Source organism: Nyctereutes procyonoides, unplaced genomic scaffold (genome assembly GCF_905146905.1).
Source record: "Nyctereutes procyonoides isolate TBG_1078 unplaced genomic scaffold, NYPRO_anot_genome, whole genome shotgun sequence".
Lineage (NCBI taxonomy): Eukaryota > Metazoa > Chordata > Mammalia > Carnivora > Canidae > Nyctereutes > Nyctereutes procyonoides.
Window position 1 is genome coordinate 616737 of NW_026575036.1, and position 20266 is coordinate 637002.

Genomic DNA, 20266 nt, shown 5'->3' on the forward strand with positions numbered 1-20266 from the left:
GCAGTTCACTGTCTCAGCTAAGCATATTAACACAGTCTCAAGTCTCACATCTATAAAAAGAGTACAATACTATTTCACAGGTAGTATGAAAATTAAATTATGTAACATTAATCATTATTAAAAAATATATGGTAGCTGACTTTTATTTTTATACTTATTTTTAAAAACCAGTTGAAATTTTAGCCTTGCCTTGTTTTGTTTTTCTTCCCTCATTTCAAGTTTAAAGCAAACAAGGATATCATGTTTCTCTTACCTCTGCTTTTAGCTGTGAGCCTAATGCCAAATTGTGTGAAATAAAAGAATATAGGGGAAAAAAATCTGAGTAAGGTGTGATTTATTAGGATCTCCGGTCCACCGTCTTTGTTAGGCAACTTTGTCTGCAAGTCAAATGCATAGTCATTATGCTTGTATACCAAATAATGTTTAATAAACAAATAGTGACATCTTGTGGCCTTTCAGCAACATGCTGGATTTTAAAGCAGAAATACGGAGTATAAAAATCTAGACTTGGTTAATACATGTGAGGAAGGAGCCATACACTTCTGGGTTTTAAATAAAAATACACCCCTGCAATTTTAAATACATTTCTTGTCCTTACTGAATTAAAACATAAGAAAATATCCTTTTGAAGAATTATAAGAATAGATACATACATATAAAGAAGTATACAGAAATATAAAGGAAGCCAAAGGTATTATTCTCTTTATTAGATAATTCTGAAATATGATGTGGATTTGTGTTACTTGCTAGATACATTGCTGGTATTTCAAGGTTTTATTGTCAACCATATATATAAATACTACTATAATTTCACATGAAATACAGTTTTTAAAAGATTTTATTTGATAGACAGAGAGAGAGAGAGAGAGAGCAAGCACAAGCAGGGGGGAAGGTAAAGGAAGAAGGAGAAGCAGATTCCCCACTAAGTAGGGAGCCTGATGTGGGACTTGATTCCAGGACCCTGGGATCATGACCTGAGCTGAAGGCAGACCCTTAACCAACTGAGGCACCCAGGTGCCCCAAAACAGAAATGTTTTTTACTGTATATATTACAGATCTCTTCAGAGAATAATTGTTCTTGAAAGTATAGTTATGATTGCTTGTTATGAGTACCAGTAGCATATTGGGAAAATGAATCTTCATGGTTTATAGAAATTCTCCTCCAAATATTTCAACTGGTTTTGTGCTCTCAGAATGGATCACCAGCTTGTCTTCAAACTAACATACACATGGACTTTAAATTTCCTTGTGTATGTGTTTCCTAAAATCTTCAGAATTATTGGTTAGTTTAAAAAATAATTAAATATGCTTTCAGAGCTCATGTATTATAAAGCTTGTAATGAATTCTCCTTTCCACTAGAAATAATTTAAATTTAAATGTGTAAGAATATTTTAAAAATTAATAAACTCAGTCTTAGAATTTAACAAAGAGCCCTTCCTGTGTTCCCTTACTACTTGCTTCAGCAACATTTATTAAGAGCCCATCTTTTGCAAAGCACTGGTTAGACACGATCAATGACATTGTCTTGTTATTTTATAAGAACAATAATTATATTCTGTCCCTATAATTGTTGACCCTACTGTCCTTTACTTCCATAAGCACCTTTGCTGCGTCACAATAAAAAATTTACTTTTACAGGACCCCAAATTTTCCAGTACTGCTTGGAAAATAAGTTCAGCCATGCTTTATATTATCGATGCAACAAGCATATTCAAAGAAGTGAACATTTCAGGAATCTTGTACCTGTGAAATTGGTATAAAAGACCCAATATCCTCAGGTAGAGATGGGTCTGGCTGCCTTGTGTCTGAGCCATACAAGGTGGGGTCCCAGGAAACAAGTGCCTGCCTTTACCACCAATCTTCACTGTATTACAGAGGTCCAGGGATCTCCAGGACCATCATACAGTGTGAATTTTAATTCTCTAAATTAACTCTGCATGAGATTGGATGCTCTGATGAGAGGTACGTTAGTTATTATTAGTCTCTTAAACTAAAGTCCACCTCTTTCTTTCTGTGTAGCCCCAGTTGCTCCAGAAATCACATCTGTGGAGTATTTCAACAGTCTGTTATATATCAGTTGGACATACGGTGATGACACAACTGACCTCTCCCATTCTAGAATGCTACACTGGATGGTTGTTGCAGAAGGAAAGAAGAAAATTAAAAAGAGCGTATGTTTCTTTGAATCCCAATATTGGGCATCTGAACACTCATTTACATAAACTATTGAAAACCATTAAACAAACATTCATTGAAACATTAAACAAAAATCTAATGCCGGTTGGCACTGTTTTAGGCTCCGGTGAGAGGACAGTGAAGAAAAATTGAATTCTTCCTTTAATAGAGTTTACCTTTTAATCTTTAATAGTGAGCTATAATAGTTATAACTAGTAAATTCATTTATATTTGAAGTTATGATTTGAGCTTTTTCTTCAGGATGTGAAACATTGTCAAGAAAACCACAATTAATGTTTTGATATTTTCTCTATATATCACCAATGCCTAAATATTTGGGTACATTGGGAATGTTGATTTCTTTTCTTTTGCTCTATTACACTCTTTGACTTTGCATTAGTTAGGGAACAGACTAAATTACTTTAAAAAAAAAAAGGAAACACCAAAGATTGGGCTCATAGAAAATAGAAATTTGTTAATCTCATGCTGACACAGGTATCTCTGCTGTAAAGGTCAACCATCCAGGGGTTCAGATTCTATTTTGTTGCTTCATCTACTACTGTATAGTCTTTATTTGCATAGGTGAACCTTCAGTCAGTATGTCCATATTCTAGCCTGTGGGGAGAGGAAAGGAGAAGATGTGGAAGCCTAGCACTTACAGAGTGTGGACAGAATTATAAGATGCCTTCCACTCCCAATCAGTTGGTCAGAGCTGGGTCAGATGGTCCCTTCTAGCTATAAGGGAGACTGGGAAATTTAGTCTTTAGTAGACTATAGCCAGATGGCTCTTCTGAGCTTCCCAGCAAGGGCTGAGTAATGTACACATCAATAGCAACCTAGCAAATTGCCTCTTCTAAAACTTGTGAATATAAGAAAAAATATAAGAGTAATACATATTCCAAGTAGAGAATTCATTATAAAAATGTTCTGATATGTATTATTCATGTATAGAGCTACCTTGTGTTTAGGTCAGTTGAGGAATTTATATAAATTTCAAAGGAAATAAAGTATCTGTAAAGTTGTAATCAACTGTAGATTGATTGCACAGAACAGAGGGTGAACGCCTGCTACAAACCTGTAGTTGTTTGTAGTGGTATTCTAGTTCAAGTTCATTAGAAGTTTGCACTCTTGATTTTGATGGATCTTGCAGGTCACACGCAATGTCATGACTGCAATTCTCAGCCTGCCTCCAGGAGATATCTACAACCTCTCCGTAACTGCTTGCACGGAACGAGGAAGCAATACCTCCATGCTCCGCCTGGTCAAGCTAGGTAAGAAGAATGCACATTGCAGTGTGTGTGTGTGAGAATAGTCATGTCCAGAGAACTAGTGTTTGCATCTCTTGATTTGTCATGGTCTTCTCAATTCAATGAAATAGTAATAGAGAAAAATGATTCTCTTTCTAAGTGCCAAATAAAGACGTACACTACTAAAAGAGTTGGGTTCAACTTAATATAAGTTTCTGTGAATGGAATTTTGACTATGTTGGGAGACAGGACCATTTACCATCCTTAGTGAGATTATAGAAACAAAGGAGTCTGAGGAATTTAGAGAAGACAAGACTTTGAGACATTATCTAGTGCAATGTTCTCAACCCTGTCAGACACCATTCCCTTTTCATAGAAGCATTATGTGCTGCCCTCTTTAATACCTCAAATTGAAACTCGAGCATAAAATAACCCAAATATTGGTTTTCTAAGTTGAGATAATGTCTTAACTCTGATATAAGAACAAGATGAAAGAAAAAAAATTATAAGACAATCATATGGGGAAAAAAAAAGACAATCATATGGCTCAGTAGTTGAGCATCTGCCTTCGGCTCAGGGTGTGATCCCAGGGTCCTGGGATGGAGTCCTGCATTGGGCTTCCTCAAGGAGCCTACTTCTCCCTATACCTCTGTCTCTGCCTCTCTCTGCATATCTTTCATGAATAAATAAATAAAATCTTTAAAAAAATAAAATCATACTGATTCCTTATGTGTTTTTTCAGATCCAGTTCTTCTGCAAGTCGTAATGAAATTGCCTCCTTACGACAAATAATTAAAATGAACAAGTTAGAGTTTACAAGAAGTAAAGGAATTGGTAGTTCTTCCATACAAATATAAAAGTAAATGAAGGCATGAATAAAATAACTGGGCAAGCATAAGTACAAGTGGACCCTTGAATGAAACCTAACGTTATAATAATAAGACATGGGATGTATTTGCATATTATGGGAGAAAGAGGAAAATAACCTTAATTAAAGTAAAGAGAACACTCCAAGAAAAATAATAGGCTGTGGATGAGGGAAAATGAGGAAAATATAATATTCTTGCAAATGAGCTAGAAATTATTGTGTGGTGTCAAAATAATTATTTTTATTATGAAATACAACTAGGAAGTGACACTATTTAACATTTCTAGATTCAACAGTCTTCCATGTAGTGAGGTATACATTTAGTTTCTGAGACATAAAGGGAACACAGAGATAATATTCCATAATTAGCAGTAGGCTAAAGAGGATAGATTGGCAAACAGTTGTGGGGTAGTATCAGTGTGAGAAGGGCAAGCTACAAAGGAATGCACTCTAGTGTGTCATATTCACAGCAGAGATCTCTTTTGTATATTTTGAAGATGAAAAGTATAGAGAAGAGCAATAAAAATATTTTCAAAACACTTAATGCCACTTTCTTGACATCACTGTTTCAGATGTCTGCTAATTTAGACTCTGTATCTAAGTCTATTCATAAGAGTGTCAAATTGTCACTGTTATTATGTGTATTCAGATGTGCAGCCATAAGTAAAGACTGATCCAGGGTGAGGGGCATCTGGGTGGCTCAGTCAGTTGAACATCTGACTCTTGGTATCGGGTCAGGTCATGGTTTCAGGCTCATAAGATCGAACTCCACCAAGATTGAACTCCACCTCAGGCTCTGCACTCAGCACAGAGTCTGGTTCATATTTTCTCCCTCTCCCTCTGTATTTCTCCCCCATGCACATGCACCCTCTCTCTCTCTCTTTTTCTCTCTCAAATAAAATAAATAAATAAAATCTTTTAAAAAAGAAAATAAAGAAAAAAGACTAAAACAGGGTGTTTTATTAGCAGTTTAAACACCCTGAGTGACATTGCTGGTAGTGACGTACCTTTAGAAAACTCTTAGAAAATCCCAAACAAAACAAAACACAGTCTTTCCTCAGTTTCTCCAATAGTTGCATTTCTCTATAATTCAGTGCATAAGACACTAAGTCTTAAATATTTTTTTGTGTGTGTCTCGTATTTGCCATGTCAAAAATTAAATTCTTGCACTGGAACCCTCTAAAATTAGATAGGTAGTTGGAAATACATAGTGTATTAAATAGACTCTATGGGCAGAAAAAGTAAATTATTGAGTAACTTGTAATTCTTCTTTGTGACAACTTTCTTCCGAACTATTTTACCTAACTTGAAAAAAGTGTTTCAATGTTATTATGTGGTAAAGAAGTTGCAGTTATATTTATGGTGGAGCTATACTGGTGTGACATCATGAAAGTATATGGGACAGTTTTTCTGTTTGGAGATTTCTTGATCATTTCAGGACATCTAGCACTTCTGCTTCCTGTCCACAGAAGTCCGGTTAACAGCCTTCCTTGAGACTATTAAAAACATTCCTGCAAATTTACAAACACCCTCCCACTGAGAACCACAAGTTCAATTGCATTCACTGCAGGCAATCTGCTCTTCTTCCCCAGCACTCTATAGGTCAATGCCAGGAATGTGGAGATCACCAGCTTCTTCCCTTGTGTGATCTATTAGGAAAAAATTGCCTGCCTATCCATTCCAAGTGATATGTCTGATTTTGTCCTCTGTAAATATAGAAATCAGTTCAAAACTTGTTTCCAGGTAACTGGAATTGCTTCAAAATTATGCTTCCTTTCCCCATGACTCTCATTTCCCCAGGTTTATAAGCACGGGAGGCTGTGTGTATTTCTTGGGTCCTAACTCCCTTTTCAAACTCTTTTTTTTTTGTTCTGTTTTGTTTTGTTTTTTTAAGTCTCCCTGGAAGTTCAGAGGTAGGTCTTATCAAAGTAGCATTCAGTGAGCCTATTGAAAGCTTTACCGTTATTTTTATTTGACATTATGGTTGATATATGATCAGGAGAATGAGTTAAAGTCATGAGCTGCTACAACTATACTCATACTCTGTAGGAGTAGGAGTAGGAGTAGGAGTAGGAGTAAAAACCATGATAGTTCTCGAATTTATCATGAGATTTTTGACCCTCCATGGCTCCCTGTTAACAGACAGGACTGTTAACCATTTTAGTAAGGCCCTTTACACTTTTCAAGAAGAGAAGGCAAGTTTCCATAGAAATTATTTCTTAGAATCAGTAAGGTTTTCCTTTTTGTCAACTAAATGTCAGACGAAATATTGCCTCTATATTATTCCTCTCTGAAAACAAGACAATCTCTATACAATGTACTTGAACTCAGCCTTTTTGCCCCCCCCTGAAAACTAAATAACTCACTTTCTATCTATTTGTCTTAAAGTCTATTTTCTATTCTACTACATTTACTATTTACTATTCTACATTATTGTGTTTTTTCAGCTCTTCCAATTTTCCATAACACACAAGGCCTTGCCTGCTGTAGATGCTTGATAGATATTCATTGCATCGAACTGCAACCACAGATCTCACAGCTGAAAGTAGTATCACAAGTTTTACCTTTTGGAGAAGTAAAATAACATTTCACTTTAGTAATAACTGATTGTAGTTATTTTTTATTTCATAAAACTTTCATTCTCATCACTTTATGTTTCCTTACAGCATTCATTTGGTATATATAGCAGTCATATTAATGCTACTTTAGAGAAATATACAACTTTGGCACACAGATTATTAGGGCTTGTTTGAATCAGAATGATGTTGTTAAAACTGGAACCAAAACTAGTTGGGCTGGGGTACCTGCATGGCTCAATTGGCTAAGATCTGGACTCTTGATTTCAGATCAGGTCATGACTCAGGGTTGTGACATCAAGCCCAGCATGGAGCTACCTGATGGGCATAGAGACTGCTTAAGATTCTTTCTCTCCCTCTCTTTGTCCTCTCCCCTCCTTATCTAAACAAACAAACAAATAAACTGATTGGGCTAACCTTGAGTTCAGTCTCTCTGTGAGAAAAGCCTCTTTGCAGTGGCTCTACTTGTCATCATGCAGGGCAGGCTCTACATCTGTGGGAAGAAACCAGGCTACCAGTGAATCCACTATAATATAAATTAATCCAAGATGGCATGTGCAAGGAGAGAGAGCCCTCAAAACAATTGCCAAGGATTTTCAACTATTATGTCATCAATAAGCATCCACGAGAAGATGTCTACCAACAGTGGTGCTATTTGCAGGGCATTGAGCCAGTCATCCTACTAAGAATTTTAGGTTGCCAGCAGTTTCATGGTACCATGGTGGGATGTGATGACAAGTTCCCTTTGGCAGTCAATACAAATGTCAATCAAATTTGCACTAAGACATGTCATTTTACAAGAACTTATTGGTTTACATGCAAGTGTGGCTTCAACCAGCAACCAGTCATGACTTCTGGTCCTGGTGAATCCACTTAAAACTCTGGGCTAACTTTAAGAGAATTTGGTAAGTTTACATCAGATAATCAGCCATTAAAAAAGGAAAAAAAAAAGGAAAGAAATAAGGGTGAAAAGTGTTGGGCATATGACAAAATAGCTCAATGGTAGTAGAATATCCATTCATTCATTCATTCATTCACTTAACAAATACATACTGAGGACCTTCTCAGAATTGTCCAGATGCCAGACTACTTGTAGTAATGAATTCAAAGGGCTACTTTTTAGTTTCTATTCACAAGGAGCTTGTGATATACTGAAGGGGGAGATGGTAAGAAGTGCTGTATAGCATATTAAAACAGGGCAGGGTGGGACAGATTATGTATGCAGCCAAACCTTTCTCTGAGGAAGCAATGATGCGAAATATGAATAACAAGAAAAGATTTGCCATGAAAAGTTTGGGAAAGGGCATGCTAAGTGGAGAGACTAAGCAGAGACCAGATTGTATAGGATTTTTAAGAAGATGGAGCTGAGGTTTTATGTTGAGTGCAATAAGAAGGCATGTAGGGAATTAAAACTACACATTTAAAATAATATCTCTGGTTGCTTAATAGAGGAAGGATTGTTAGGTCACCAATGAAGACAGGGAGACTGATTAAGGGACCATGTGTCCTAAGTTTAAAAATAGCATTCTAGGGGCACCTGGGTGGCTCAGTCAGTTGGACAGCTGATTCTTGACTTTGGTTCAGGTCGTGATCTCAGGGTTATGGGATCAAGCCCCGTGTTTGGCTGTGCACTCAGTATGGAGTCTGCTTGAGATTCTCTCTCTCCCTCTATCCATCCCCCTGCTCTCTAAATAAATAAACAAATAAATAAATAAATAAATCTTTAAAAATAACATTCTAATTCAATAAGTTCCATGGGAAATGATGGCAACTTTGACTTGAGTAGTAATAATGGAAGAGAAAAATGGACAGACTGCAGGAGTTATTTTGGAGGTTGTGTCCACAGAGCTTTCTTGTGGGGTAAAATAAGGATGACTCCTAGGCTTTGCTCTTGAGCAAGTAGGGTGGATGGTGGTGCAATTCACCAAGACCGAAGACTAAAAAAACTAGAAGAGGAATAAATTGAGGGTAGGGTGAGAATCACAGATTTTTCTCTGGTCATAAAAAAATTGAGAGGACATCCAAGTACAGTTGTCAAATAAAATGATTATTGTTATGGGTCTGGAGATCAGGGGAGAATTCTGGACTGGAGATATAAATTTTGGAGTGTCTGGATGAGACCACTGACTAGTAAGCAGAAATAGGAAAGAACCACTGCAGTGCTTAGATGCTGAGCAGTAGAGGAGTCAAGAAAGAGACTGGGAAGGTATAGCCAGTGAGGTCAGAGAAAACTGGAAACAGAATGTATACACCATCTTTGTCAAACTTCTACGGTAATTCAACCACCATTGTGTTCAGACAGGTGCAAGATAAGGAATCAGGTAACTTTAGTTCTTTAAAGTGCTAGGAGAGATTCAAAGATAAGTTAGTGCAATGTCTTCATTTGAACAATTGGAACCTAGAGAAATTAGACTTTACACATTGCTGAGCCTGGGTGGAGAAACAGTGATTCAGCACTTTTCATCCATCTGCTGCTTATGTTTTGCTGAGCCTGGGTGGAGAAACAGTGATTCAGCACTTTTTATCCATCTGCTGCTTATGTTTTCCTGATTTTGGAGTGTATTTTTTTCTAAAAACTTCTATTTTTTAGTGAACACTTCTAACAGAGCAGGGAGGAGTTTCATACCCACTTGTGTGGCTTTCTCTGTTCCTCTTTTGGAATGTAGGTATTAATAATTAGTTTGATTTTCTTACTCTCAATCATGAAAGGTTTTATATAGATTAGAAATCTTTAAAACATAGTCTGACAGTTTGACTATAGATAAGAAGGAATACTTTCAGATGTCAGGAATTAGGAGCATTTTACAACCTCTCTCTTTCTCATAACATTTCAGATTACAAATTATTATTTATGCTTTGATGAAAAGTAATCTCTGACTTTATAAAAGCCCAGCTATTACATAGTACTACCCTTCATGATCTCACTCTCAGTTGAGAAAATTTGTTTATTCTTATGTTGAAATCATTGAGTTTAAATTTTAGAAATAGTTGCTTGGATAGATGCAGTCCTTATTTTTGGTAGGAAGTGAGTTAAGTGAAGTCTAAAATACCTCTCCCTATCCACCCACGTCCTTTTCTTGGATCCTCTCCTAGTTATCCCTCTCACCCCCCAACAAAAAAGAAATGAGTTTAATAAGATACAAGTGTGAATAAATTGTGTCAATGTAGCACAGAGAAAAGGAAAGAAAAATGGATGAATGAATGCATGGAAGCAAAGGGAAGGAGAAAGTGAGAGAAGAAAGAAAATATGCACATCCATTCTATCTATCCATCCATCCAACCATATTTATTTATTTATTTATTTATTTATTTATTTATTTATTTATTTATTTATTTATTCTTAAAGGCTATCAGTAAGAAAAAGTTAATAAATTAATTAAGATACTATACTTTAAAAAGTTAATTTATTCTATCCATCCACAAATATTTATTTAGCATCTACTATGCTACATACTAATCTAGATGCTGAGAATACAGGAATGAACAACAGGTGAAAAGCTCCAGAAGCAATAGTGTATCTCGAAGGCTCAAGGAAAAGTCAGGAAGAAGATGACTGTACACCTGAGGTACCACAGATAATACGAGCTTACATCTGCTACAGATCAGTTAAAGGCCAGTCACTCGTTTTTGTAATACCTTTCTTCCCGAAAAAGTATTCCAATTTGGATACTTTAAAAAATATATCTATTTGAGAGAAACAGAAGTAGTGAGAGAGATAGAGAGAAAGCTCACAAGCAGAGAGGAGAGGGAGAAGCTGGCTCCCCACTGAGCAGGGATCCCAGAGCAGAGAGGCAGATTTAGGTGAAAGATCAGAAGCTGAGGCTTGGAAGTGTCAACATTTGAAGGTCCCTGTTAAACATTTAAGAACAAATGTTGAGTGTGCAGTTAGATAAAGGAGCTTGGATTCTGGGAGAATTCAAGACTGGGAAGTATAAATTTGAGGGTAGTTAAGAAACAGACTTGATGAGATTATCACGGAATTGATTAAGAAAAAAGAATGTTATCCAAGGACTGAGCCTTGGCACCCAAACTTTAAGAAATGGAGGTGGTGTGAGGGAACCAGCAAGAAAGCCTGAGATGGAATGACCAGTGAAGTAAGAAGGAACACAGAAAGGTGTGATGTTCAAAGAAAGTGCTTGATTGATCAACTTGTCAAGCCTGCTGGTAAGTCAAGGAAGATATGGAATGAGAATTGACACCATTTATTGAAGAGACTGTCCTTTTTCCAGTAGATATTCTTTCCTGCTTTGTCAAATATTAGTTGACTATAGAGTTGAGGGTCCACTTCTGGGTTCTCTATTCTGTTCCATTGATCTATGTGTCTGTTTTTGTGCCAGTACCACACTGTCTTGATGACCACAGCTTTGTAGTACAACCTGAAATCTGGCATTGTGATGCCTCCGGCTCTGGTTTTCTTTTTCGATATTTCCCTGGCCATTCGGGGTCTTTTCTGATTCCACACAAATCTTAAGATGATTTGTTCCAACTCTGTGAAGAAAGTCCATGGTATTTTGATAGGGATTGCATTAAATGTGTAAATTGTGCTGGGTAGCATTGATATTTTCACAATATTAATTCTTCCAATCCATTAGCATGGAATATTTCTCCATCTCTTTGTGTCTTCCTCAGTTTCTTTCAGAAGTGTTCTATAGTTTTTAGGGTATAGATCCTTTACCTCTTTGGTTAGGTTTATTCCTAGGTATCTTATGCTTTTGGGTGCAATTGTAAATGGCCTTGACTCCTTAATTTCTCTTTCTTCAGTCTCATTGTTAGTGTATAGAAATGCCACTGATTTCTGGGCATTGATTTTGTATCCTGCCACGCTACCAAATTGCTGTATGAGTTCTAGCAATCTTGGGGTGGAGGCTTTTGGGTTTTCTATGTACATTATTATGTCATCTGCAAAGAGGAAGAGTTTGACTTCTTCAGTCTCTTCCACAAATGGTGCTGGGAAAATTGGACAGCCACGTGCAGAAGAATGAAACTAGACCATTCTCTTACACCATACACAAAGATAAACTCAAAATGGATGGAAGATCTAAATGTGAGACGAGAATCCATCAAAATCCTAGAGGAGAACACAGGCAACACACTTTTTGAACTTGGCCACAGCAACTTCTTACGAGATACATCTGTGAAGGCAAGGAGAATAAAAAGCAAAAATAAACTATTGGGACTTAATCAAGATAAAAAGCTTCTTCACGGGATCCCTGGGTGGCGCAGTGGTTTAGCGCCTGCCTTTGGCCCAGGGCGCGATCCTGGAGACCCGGGATCGAGTCCCACGTCGGGCTCCCGGTGCATGGAGCCTGCTTCTCCCGCTGCCTGTGTCTCTGCCTCTCTCTCTCTCTCTCTGTGTGACTTTCATAAATAAATAAAAATTAAAAAATATATATATCCCCTTTAAAAAAAAAGCTTCTTCACAGTAAAAGAAACAGCCAACAAAACTAAAAGACAACCTACAGAATGGGAGAAGATATTTGCAAATGACATATCAGATAAAGGGCTAGTGTCCAAGATCTATGAAGAACTTATTAAAGCAAAACTTTAAACTTATTAAAAGCAAAGAATCAAACAAACCAATCATGAAATGGGCAAAAGATATGAACAGAAATCTCACAGAGGAAGACATAGACATGGCCAACAAGCACATGATAAAATGCTCCACATCACTGGCCATCAGGGAAATACAAATCAAAATCACAATGAGATACCACCTCACACCACTGAGAATGGGGAAAATTAACAAGGCAGGAAACAACAAATGTTGGAGAGGATGTGGAGAAAGGGGAACCCTCTTGCACTGTTGGTGGGAATGTGAACTGGTGCAGCCACTCTGGAAAACTGTGTGGAGGTTTCTCAAAGAGTTTAAAATAGAGCTGCCCTACAACCCAGCAATTGCACTGCTGGGGATTTACCCCAAAGATACAGATGCAGTGAAACGGCAGGACACCTGCACCCCAATGTTTCTAGCAGCAATGTCCACCATAGTCAAACTGTGGAAGGAGCCTCGGTGCCCATCGACAGATAAATGGATAAAGAAGATGTGGTTTACGTATACAATGGAATATTACTCAGCCATTAGAAACGACAAATACCCACCATTTGCTTCAATGTGGATGGAACTGGAGGGTATTATGCTGAGTGAAGTAAGTCAATCGGAGAAGGACAAACATTATATGGTCTCATTCATTCAGGGAATATAAAAAGTAGTGAAAGGGAATAAAGGGGAAAGGAGAAAAAATGAGTGGGAAATATCAGAAAGGGAGACAGAACATGAGAGACTCCTAACTCTGGGAAATGAACAAGGGATAGTGGAAAGGGAGGTGGGCGTGTGGTTGGGGTGACTGGATGATGGGCACTGAGGGGGGCACTCGATGGAATGAGCACTGGGTGTTATTCTATATGTTGGCAAATCGAACTCCAATAAGAAAATACGCAAAAATAAATAAAGAGAGAGAGAGAGAGAGAGAATTGACTGCTTACATTAGCACCCAGAAGTCAATGGTGGTTCGGGGAGGAGGCATTTGGGTTGGAGTGGTGATGGAAAAAGATGTTATTTAAAGTAATTCAAGAGAGAATAAAAGGAGAAAAACTGAAGACAGCTGGAATAACAAAACTTTTGAGGAGTGTGATTATAAAGAGGAGAAAAGATGAGCCGGAGCTGAAAATAGAATCCAGGAGTTTTTATTTGTTTCATTGGATTTGTGTACTTTTTCGTATTCTTCCTATTTTTTGAAGTGGGTCGGAAACAGCTTTGCAATGGACTAATCAACATGATTTAACAGAACAGGGAAAATTGATGGTGCAGAATAATTAAAGGTGACATTAAAATGACATCGTTGCCTGGGTCAGAGGTGGGAGGACCCTGGGTGCCACTGGAACAGGTGGCCTTAGACTGGGTGAATCTGTAGTGATGAAAAGTGACAGAGTATAGGGGCACCCATGGGGTAGAGGAGGCTGGTGGGAGTGATCATGGAAGCTTGTGGAAGATTTCTTCCATTGCCTTCTTACAGAAACATGTTCTTCAGGTTTTCGGAGGATCATGGCTGCCATGCTACCCTTCTTGTACAGTCCTGCAGGACCAGCGACCTCATGCGAGCATTGTCTTCTGGGTTGGGCTGCCAGACATGTTACTGTTTCATGACTCCATCCCTGGTCCCAAGACTAACTGGATGCCTCTTCTTAATCTCTTTCTCTCTCATTTCTCATTGTGGTCTTGTGAGTTTCACTGCCATTTGCCAGCTGCCCACAGCCAAGCCACACAACTTTATCACTTCCTTAAAAGCACTTCTGCATGCCATCAAGTGACTTGCAGAGTCTGTAGGTTTTTACTCAACATATTGGAAGGATCTAGATGATGGACAATTCGGGCCATGATTGTGATATCTGGCACTGATCTCAATGTATGAGCAAGTGCCCACTCTGAAAAAGTTGGTCTTCTAGAAAAGGGAACTTTTCAGGAGACCCCTTATCTTCAATTATATGGAAATAAGTGCCAAACACCCACAGTTTTAGGGAAGAATCCAGGTGTACAAACAACCCTTAACTAGATGTCCAGAGGTCTGGATTCCAGTTACTGCTTTCACAGACAAACTGCGTTATCTTTGAAAAGTGAATTAGGTCCTCTGGATTTCAGTCGCCTCATCTATAAAAATGAGAGTGTGGACTAAATGATCTTTAATATCTCTTCCAGTTTTAGAACTTAATTCATACCCAAGTTCAGACTAAAAGCAATAAGGCTAATGATACAATAAGAGTAGTGACCTTTTTCTAAGAATTTGGCAAAAATAACTCTTAACCAAATAAAAATGCTAAGAAAAAAAAAAGCCATATTCTTGGAACCAAAGAAAGGAAGAAGTTAGATATGTTGTTTTGAAACTAAGTAAAGTTAAATGAGAGCTTTTTTTGGAAAATTCTACTAATCTTTAGAAGTTTCTAGAGCTAGCAAAACCATAAAAATGCCCAATGACTCACAGAAGGGGATATTACCCTTTCTGTCATTAAACCATAAAGAATTTATTTAAGGGATTCCTGGGTAGCTCAGTGGTTGAGTGTCTGCCTTTGACTCAGGTCATGATCACAGGGTCCTGGGATGTGAGTCCCACATCTGGCTCCCCACAGGGAGCCTACTTCTCCCACTGCCTATGTCTCTGCCTCTCTGTGTCTCTCATAAATAAATAAATAAATAAATAAATAAATAAATAAATAAATAAATAAATAAAATATTTAAAAAAAAGTTATTTAAAATGTAATAGAAATCACAGGTATTTCTAATTTCTGAGAAAATTCTATGTTTTGAATATGGAAAGGGCCTGATTAAAATGTAATATTTGCTTGAATATTTTTTAATATCTCCCCAAGATGTTTTTATTCTTTTTTAATTTTATTTATTTATTCATGAGACACAGCGAGAAAGAGAGAAAGGCAGAGACACAGGCAGAGGGAGAAGCAGGCTCCATGCAGGGAGCCCGATGTGGGACTCGATTCCGGGTCTCCAGGATCGCACCCTGGGCTGCAGGCGGTGCTAAACCACTGTGCCACTGGGGCTGCCCTCTAATATGTTTTTAAATTTTCTCATTACTTATTAAAAGAATCTCCCTAAATTGACAAGACAATAGGCTTAGTAAACTTTGGATCTAGCACAGGTTTCTGTTATTTAATATAAATTTTCAACTTCTTAATTTCACTGCGTACCAACCTTAACTCACCATGAATAATTTCTCTAACTTTTTTTTTTACTTTCAAATAGTGCTTTTTTTTTTTTTTTTTGAAGATGTTGTTTTTGACCAAGTTAGGCAATGATTTATGTGGCTTGCACTGTTTAAGTCACAAATGTTTTCTTTGACCAAGTTGAATATAAATTAGGCTTACACTGCTTAAGGTAGAACTGCCTGTCTTGAGGAAAATTAAAAAAAAAATGGATTTAAAAGACCTATAACATAGACCTTAAAGGTCATCCTTTGTGTATGAAGAGGACACTAGCAAATTTCTGTCAGCGATGCTGAGGATTGAAAATAGATTTTATAATAATAATTTTTTACAATATTTTTCTGTTGAATTCCCCTTATCACCAGTGTCACAAGTTTGTAAAATGACTCACCAGGTCTATAGGTATAAACTAGAAACAATGAAACCAGTGGGCCCTCGTGGATATAATCTTGGCCTCATTAACATCATTCTATCAGCAGCTAAACTAATGGGTCACATTAAAATAAGAAAAAATGCAATAATTGTCAGAAAAAGATGGATTTTAGACAATAAATACATTCTCTTTGGCTCCAACGTGAAATATTACACCTGACTCCCTTCGGGATTTCCTAGGAAAGGAAGAAATTTGCTGCCAGAGCAAAGAATAAGAGTCAGGCACCAGCTCATACTTTACCCAAGGTCACCTTCACTCCCGCAAGATCCTAGGGAACAGTTTGAGCCTCTCATAATCCAATCTAAATTAAATGTAGAGATAGCCTTACAACTTTCCTTTCTGCCCATGTTCTGGGCCTTGTACTGAATTTCCTTATAAAATTAAGTTGGATTCCCCACTCGAATAAGAGAGACTTGAAAAGGAAAGAAGAGAAAAAAAAGAAGAGGACCAAATAGTTGAGTATGACCCTGGCAATGTTAGAAAGCTCTTAGAGGGTATTATAAAGCAAACAACCCTGTATTTACATAGGAGTAGAAAGTGATAGCAAGAGGATGTTCTGTAACTAATATCCACTTGGCCATTTATATCATATAAAGTGTTTTGTGCATATTCTCTTAAAGCTCATTTGCTCTTCATAAATCATTGAGGTCTTCCCACCCCTGCCTTTGATGAGCTGGACTATATTTGATTTTTTTTAAAGATTTTATTTATTTATTCATGAGAGACACAGAGAGAGGCAGAAACATAGGCAGAGAGAGAAGCAGGCTCCCTATGGGGAGCCTGATGGAGGACTCAATCCCAGGACCCCGGGATCACACCCTGAGCCAAAGGCAGACACTCAAACACTGAGCCACCCAGGTACCCTTGTATTTGATATTTTGACTAGTAAGGGCCTTTATTTGTTTGCTAGAGCTGCCATAACAAAATATCACAGATTGGGTGGCTTAACCAACAGAAACTTATTTTCTTACAGTTCTCAAGGCTGAAAGTCCAAGATGAAGGTATCAGCAGGTTTGGTTTCTTCGAAGCCTTTCTCCTGGGCTTAGGTGGCCACATTCCAGCTGTATCCTCACTTGGTTTTTCTGTTTCCACTCATCTTTGGTGTCTCTTTGCCCATATTTCCTGTTCTTGTAGGAACACCAGTCAGGTTGGATTGAGGTCCACCCTAAGGGCTTCATTTTATTTATTTATTTATTTATTTATTTATTTATTTATTTATTTATTTGAGTTCAATTTGCCAACATATAGCATAACACCCAGTGCTCATCCCATCAAGTGCCCCCGTCAGTGCCCGTCACCCAGTCACCCCCACCCCCGCCCACCTCTCTTTCCACCACCGCTTGTTCCTTTCCCAGAATTAAGAGTCTCATGTTCTGTCTCCCTCTCTGATATTTCCCACTCATTTTCTCTCTTTCAACTTACCTCTTGAAAGGCCCTATCTTCAAACACATTCACATTTTTGAGGTGCTGGGGGTTAAGACTGCAAGATAGGAATTTTGGGGAACACAATCATCCCCTAATAGAGGTAGAGACCAATAAAAAGGCTTTTGCATGTCACTGCATTCCCTATCATATGAAGTTGCCTGAACAATATTTTAGCCACTACTCCCTTTTGGTCTTCTGCCTGAGGATGGGAAAGAGGAATTATCTAAATCATACTAGGCCAAGGAGTTTAGCTGACTTTGCCTTCTTATGAGAGGAGATAGATAACAGAAGGGGGAAAACTTCAACCAGCTTCTGTCAAGAATTTCCACACTTCTGCTCTACCAAACGGGAAGGAGTACTCTAACTCTGTACTGTACAATTGAAATATAATGAGAACTATATATGAAATTTAAAATTTTCTAGTATCACATTACAAAATGCTAAAAAGAGAGAGATGAAACTGAGTCTAATATACCTTATTTAACCAAATATATCAAAGTACTATCATCCTAACATGTAATTGATATGTGAAATTATAAATGAGATATCTTTATTCTTATTTTATGCCAAGCCTTCAAAATTCAGTCTGTATTTCCCTTTTTTAGCTCCTTTCAATTTATACTAGCCACATTTCAAGTTCTCAGTAGCTACATGTGGCTAATAGCTACTGTGTTGGACAGTACAGTCCTAACATTTTAATACGTTTCCTGGGGCAGATGTTGTCTTGAGTAGTGAAATTTAATTAGAAGCCCTTTCCAATCCAATTACACCTCCACTTATGAAATATTGCAGTGCCTTTCTTTGTTTCCCTTGGACTAGCTGAGTGAAAATTCTCTCCAGTACATCTAAGAAAATATACCTATCACAAAGATCCTAACCAGTCCCCAAGCAGGTGATTTGTGTATGTTATTCATTGACCTATAGAGCTAATATGCATATGTCTTTCAGAAAAGGATACAGTGGTAATGGGGAAAGTGACCTTGGCATAATCTGTTGCCCTTATATATCACCTGAAAAGAAAATTCTGTCATGTGGCTGGTCAAGGGTCCCAGCCCCTTTGGAGATCTTCCTGAGGATCCTACTTACCACGTAGATCCATATTTTTAGGCAGACCCACAGAAACCATTCCTCTAGTATCCAAGTCACATTCTTTGGACCACTGAGAACACTTGCAATTCATGAGTCTTACTCTGCCACAAAAAGCTGATAATTTTACCAATTTGATCACTGTAGAAAAGACAGAGGACATCAAAATTTAACTCTAATGTGTCTGGTCTTGCCTGATGCTTAAATACTAATATCTCTGACTAATTAATCTTGACTATGGTTTAAATCAGTCAATAGAGGGATGTCTGGGTGGCTCAGAGGTTGAGCATCTGCCTTCGGCTCAGGAAGTGATCCCAGGATTCTGGGATTGAGTTCCACGTCAGGTTCCCCCCACAGGGAGCCTGATTCTCTGCCTATGTCTCTGCCTCTCTCTCTCTGTGTGTGTCTCTCATGAATAAATAAATAAAATCTTAAAAATAAATAAATAAATCAGTCAATAGATAATATTTATTGAACAATTGCAGGTGGCTAGTTTAAGGTGAAAGCAAAATAACACATGGTCCCGATTCTTAAAGAATCTAATAGGACCTAGAAGAATCAGGACTTTGCTCACATAGATCTAATAGGGTGATTAATAGAAGGTCAGCGAAGAGATAGATCATCAAGAGACAGAGTCAACAGATAAGGCTTCAGGGAGAAGGGAAGACTTTTTCTTGATCTCAGGATGATCCAAGGAGAAGAAAAAGTACACAGAATTGAGAAAGAGTACTGCTGGTATGAGAAAATTGGCTCTACCAAAGCAAGCATTTCTTATTCGAGAGGGATGGTGGTGAAGCTGGGTAGATAACATGCGGCCCATGTGAGTAGGATCTTTAAAACTTGGCATATTTAAGTTCGGTGCAATAGACATCGATCACAATAGATTATTACACAGATAGGATTTAACATGAGCAAAGTGGTATTTCAAGATTATTTAAGTCTTTGTTGACAAATGAAGAAAGAACTGATTAAAAGCAGGAAAAAGGATTAAGAGGCTGTTGTAATGATTGATAAAGTGTGATGACAAAAGCCTGAACATGCAATATAATAAAAAGAATAGATAAAAGGAAGAGATGACAAGAATTATTTAAAAATATGCTGTGTAGGGTCTGAGAAGCCAGAGGAGAACCTCAAACAAGGAAAGGATGGTAGTGCTCTTTAGGAAGCCCAGATGGTAGGTGATTGCAAATACATATGTAAAAAAGTTGGAGCTGGAGATTAGGACTTGGGCAATGTTCATATTGGATAGCTAAACTGAATTTATCTAACCATCAGGAAAAAAAATACATAAATATCCTAGGGAATCTAATCAGTTCAGGAGACTCACGGTGAGGGGCATTTCTGTCATGTGTGATTTGAAAAGAGAAATAACCAAGGTTCAGCCTAAAAATCATCCATCTCTACCCCAGACAACCTCACATTTGCCTCCAAAGATTCAAGATCTGCACAAGTCAGAATCACTGGAGAACCTACCCTCTCTCACTCATACCTAGTGACAGTTATAAAGGATGAGGGAAATGGAAGCTGACCTCATGTTTCATCAACAGTTTTCATCAGAGGGGAAGTGAGACAGTACAACATTTGGAGGAGTATATGATTCATTGCAAATGAGAAAGGGGTCCTGACATCTGTTGTAAATTATGCCCACCCAAGACTAAACCCCTCTCTTTCCTCCTTCAACTTTTCTGCTTAACCTCATCAAGTTGCCTCTGGAAAGAAAAGAATGTTTCCTTTTTTAGTTGGGCA

The 20266-nt window shown here is 37.7% G+C and overlaps 1 protein-coding gene across 2 annotated transcripts in view; it reads left to right on the forward strand.

Moving 5' to 3' along the window:
- Nucleotides 1-20266, forward strand: part of PTPRO (protein tyrosine phosphatase receptor type O) — a 235899-nt gene that overhangs the window by 165692 nt on the left and 49941 nt on the right. For both annotated transcript variants that reach the window (XM_055318687.1, XM_055318688.1), the window contains exons 11-12: nt 2021-2172; nt 3327-3447. In XM_055318687.1, the coding sequence (XP_055174662.1) occupies nt 2021-2172; nt 3327-3447 (273 nt within the window). The remainder of the gene's footprint in view (nt 1-2020; nt 2173-3326; nt 3448-20266) is intronic.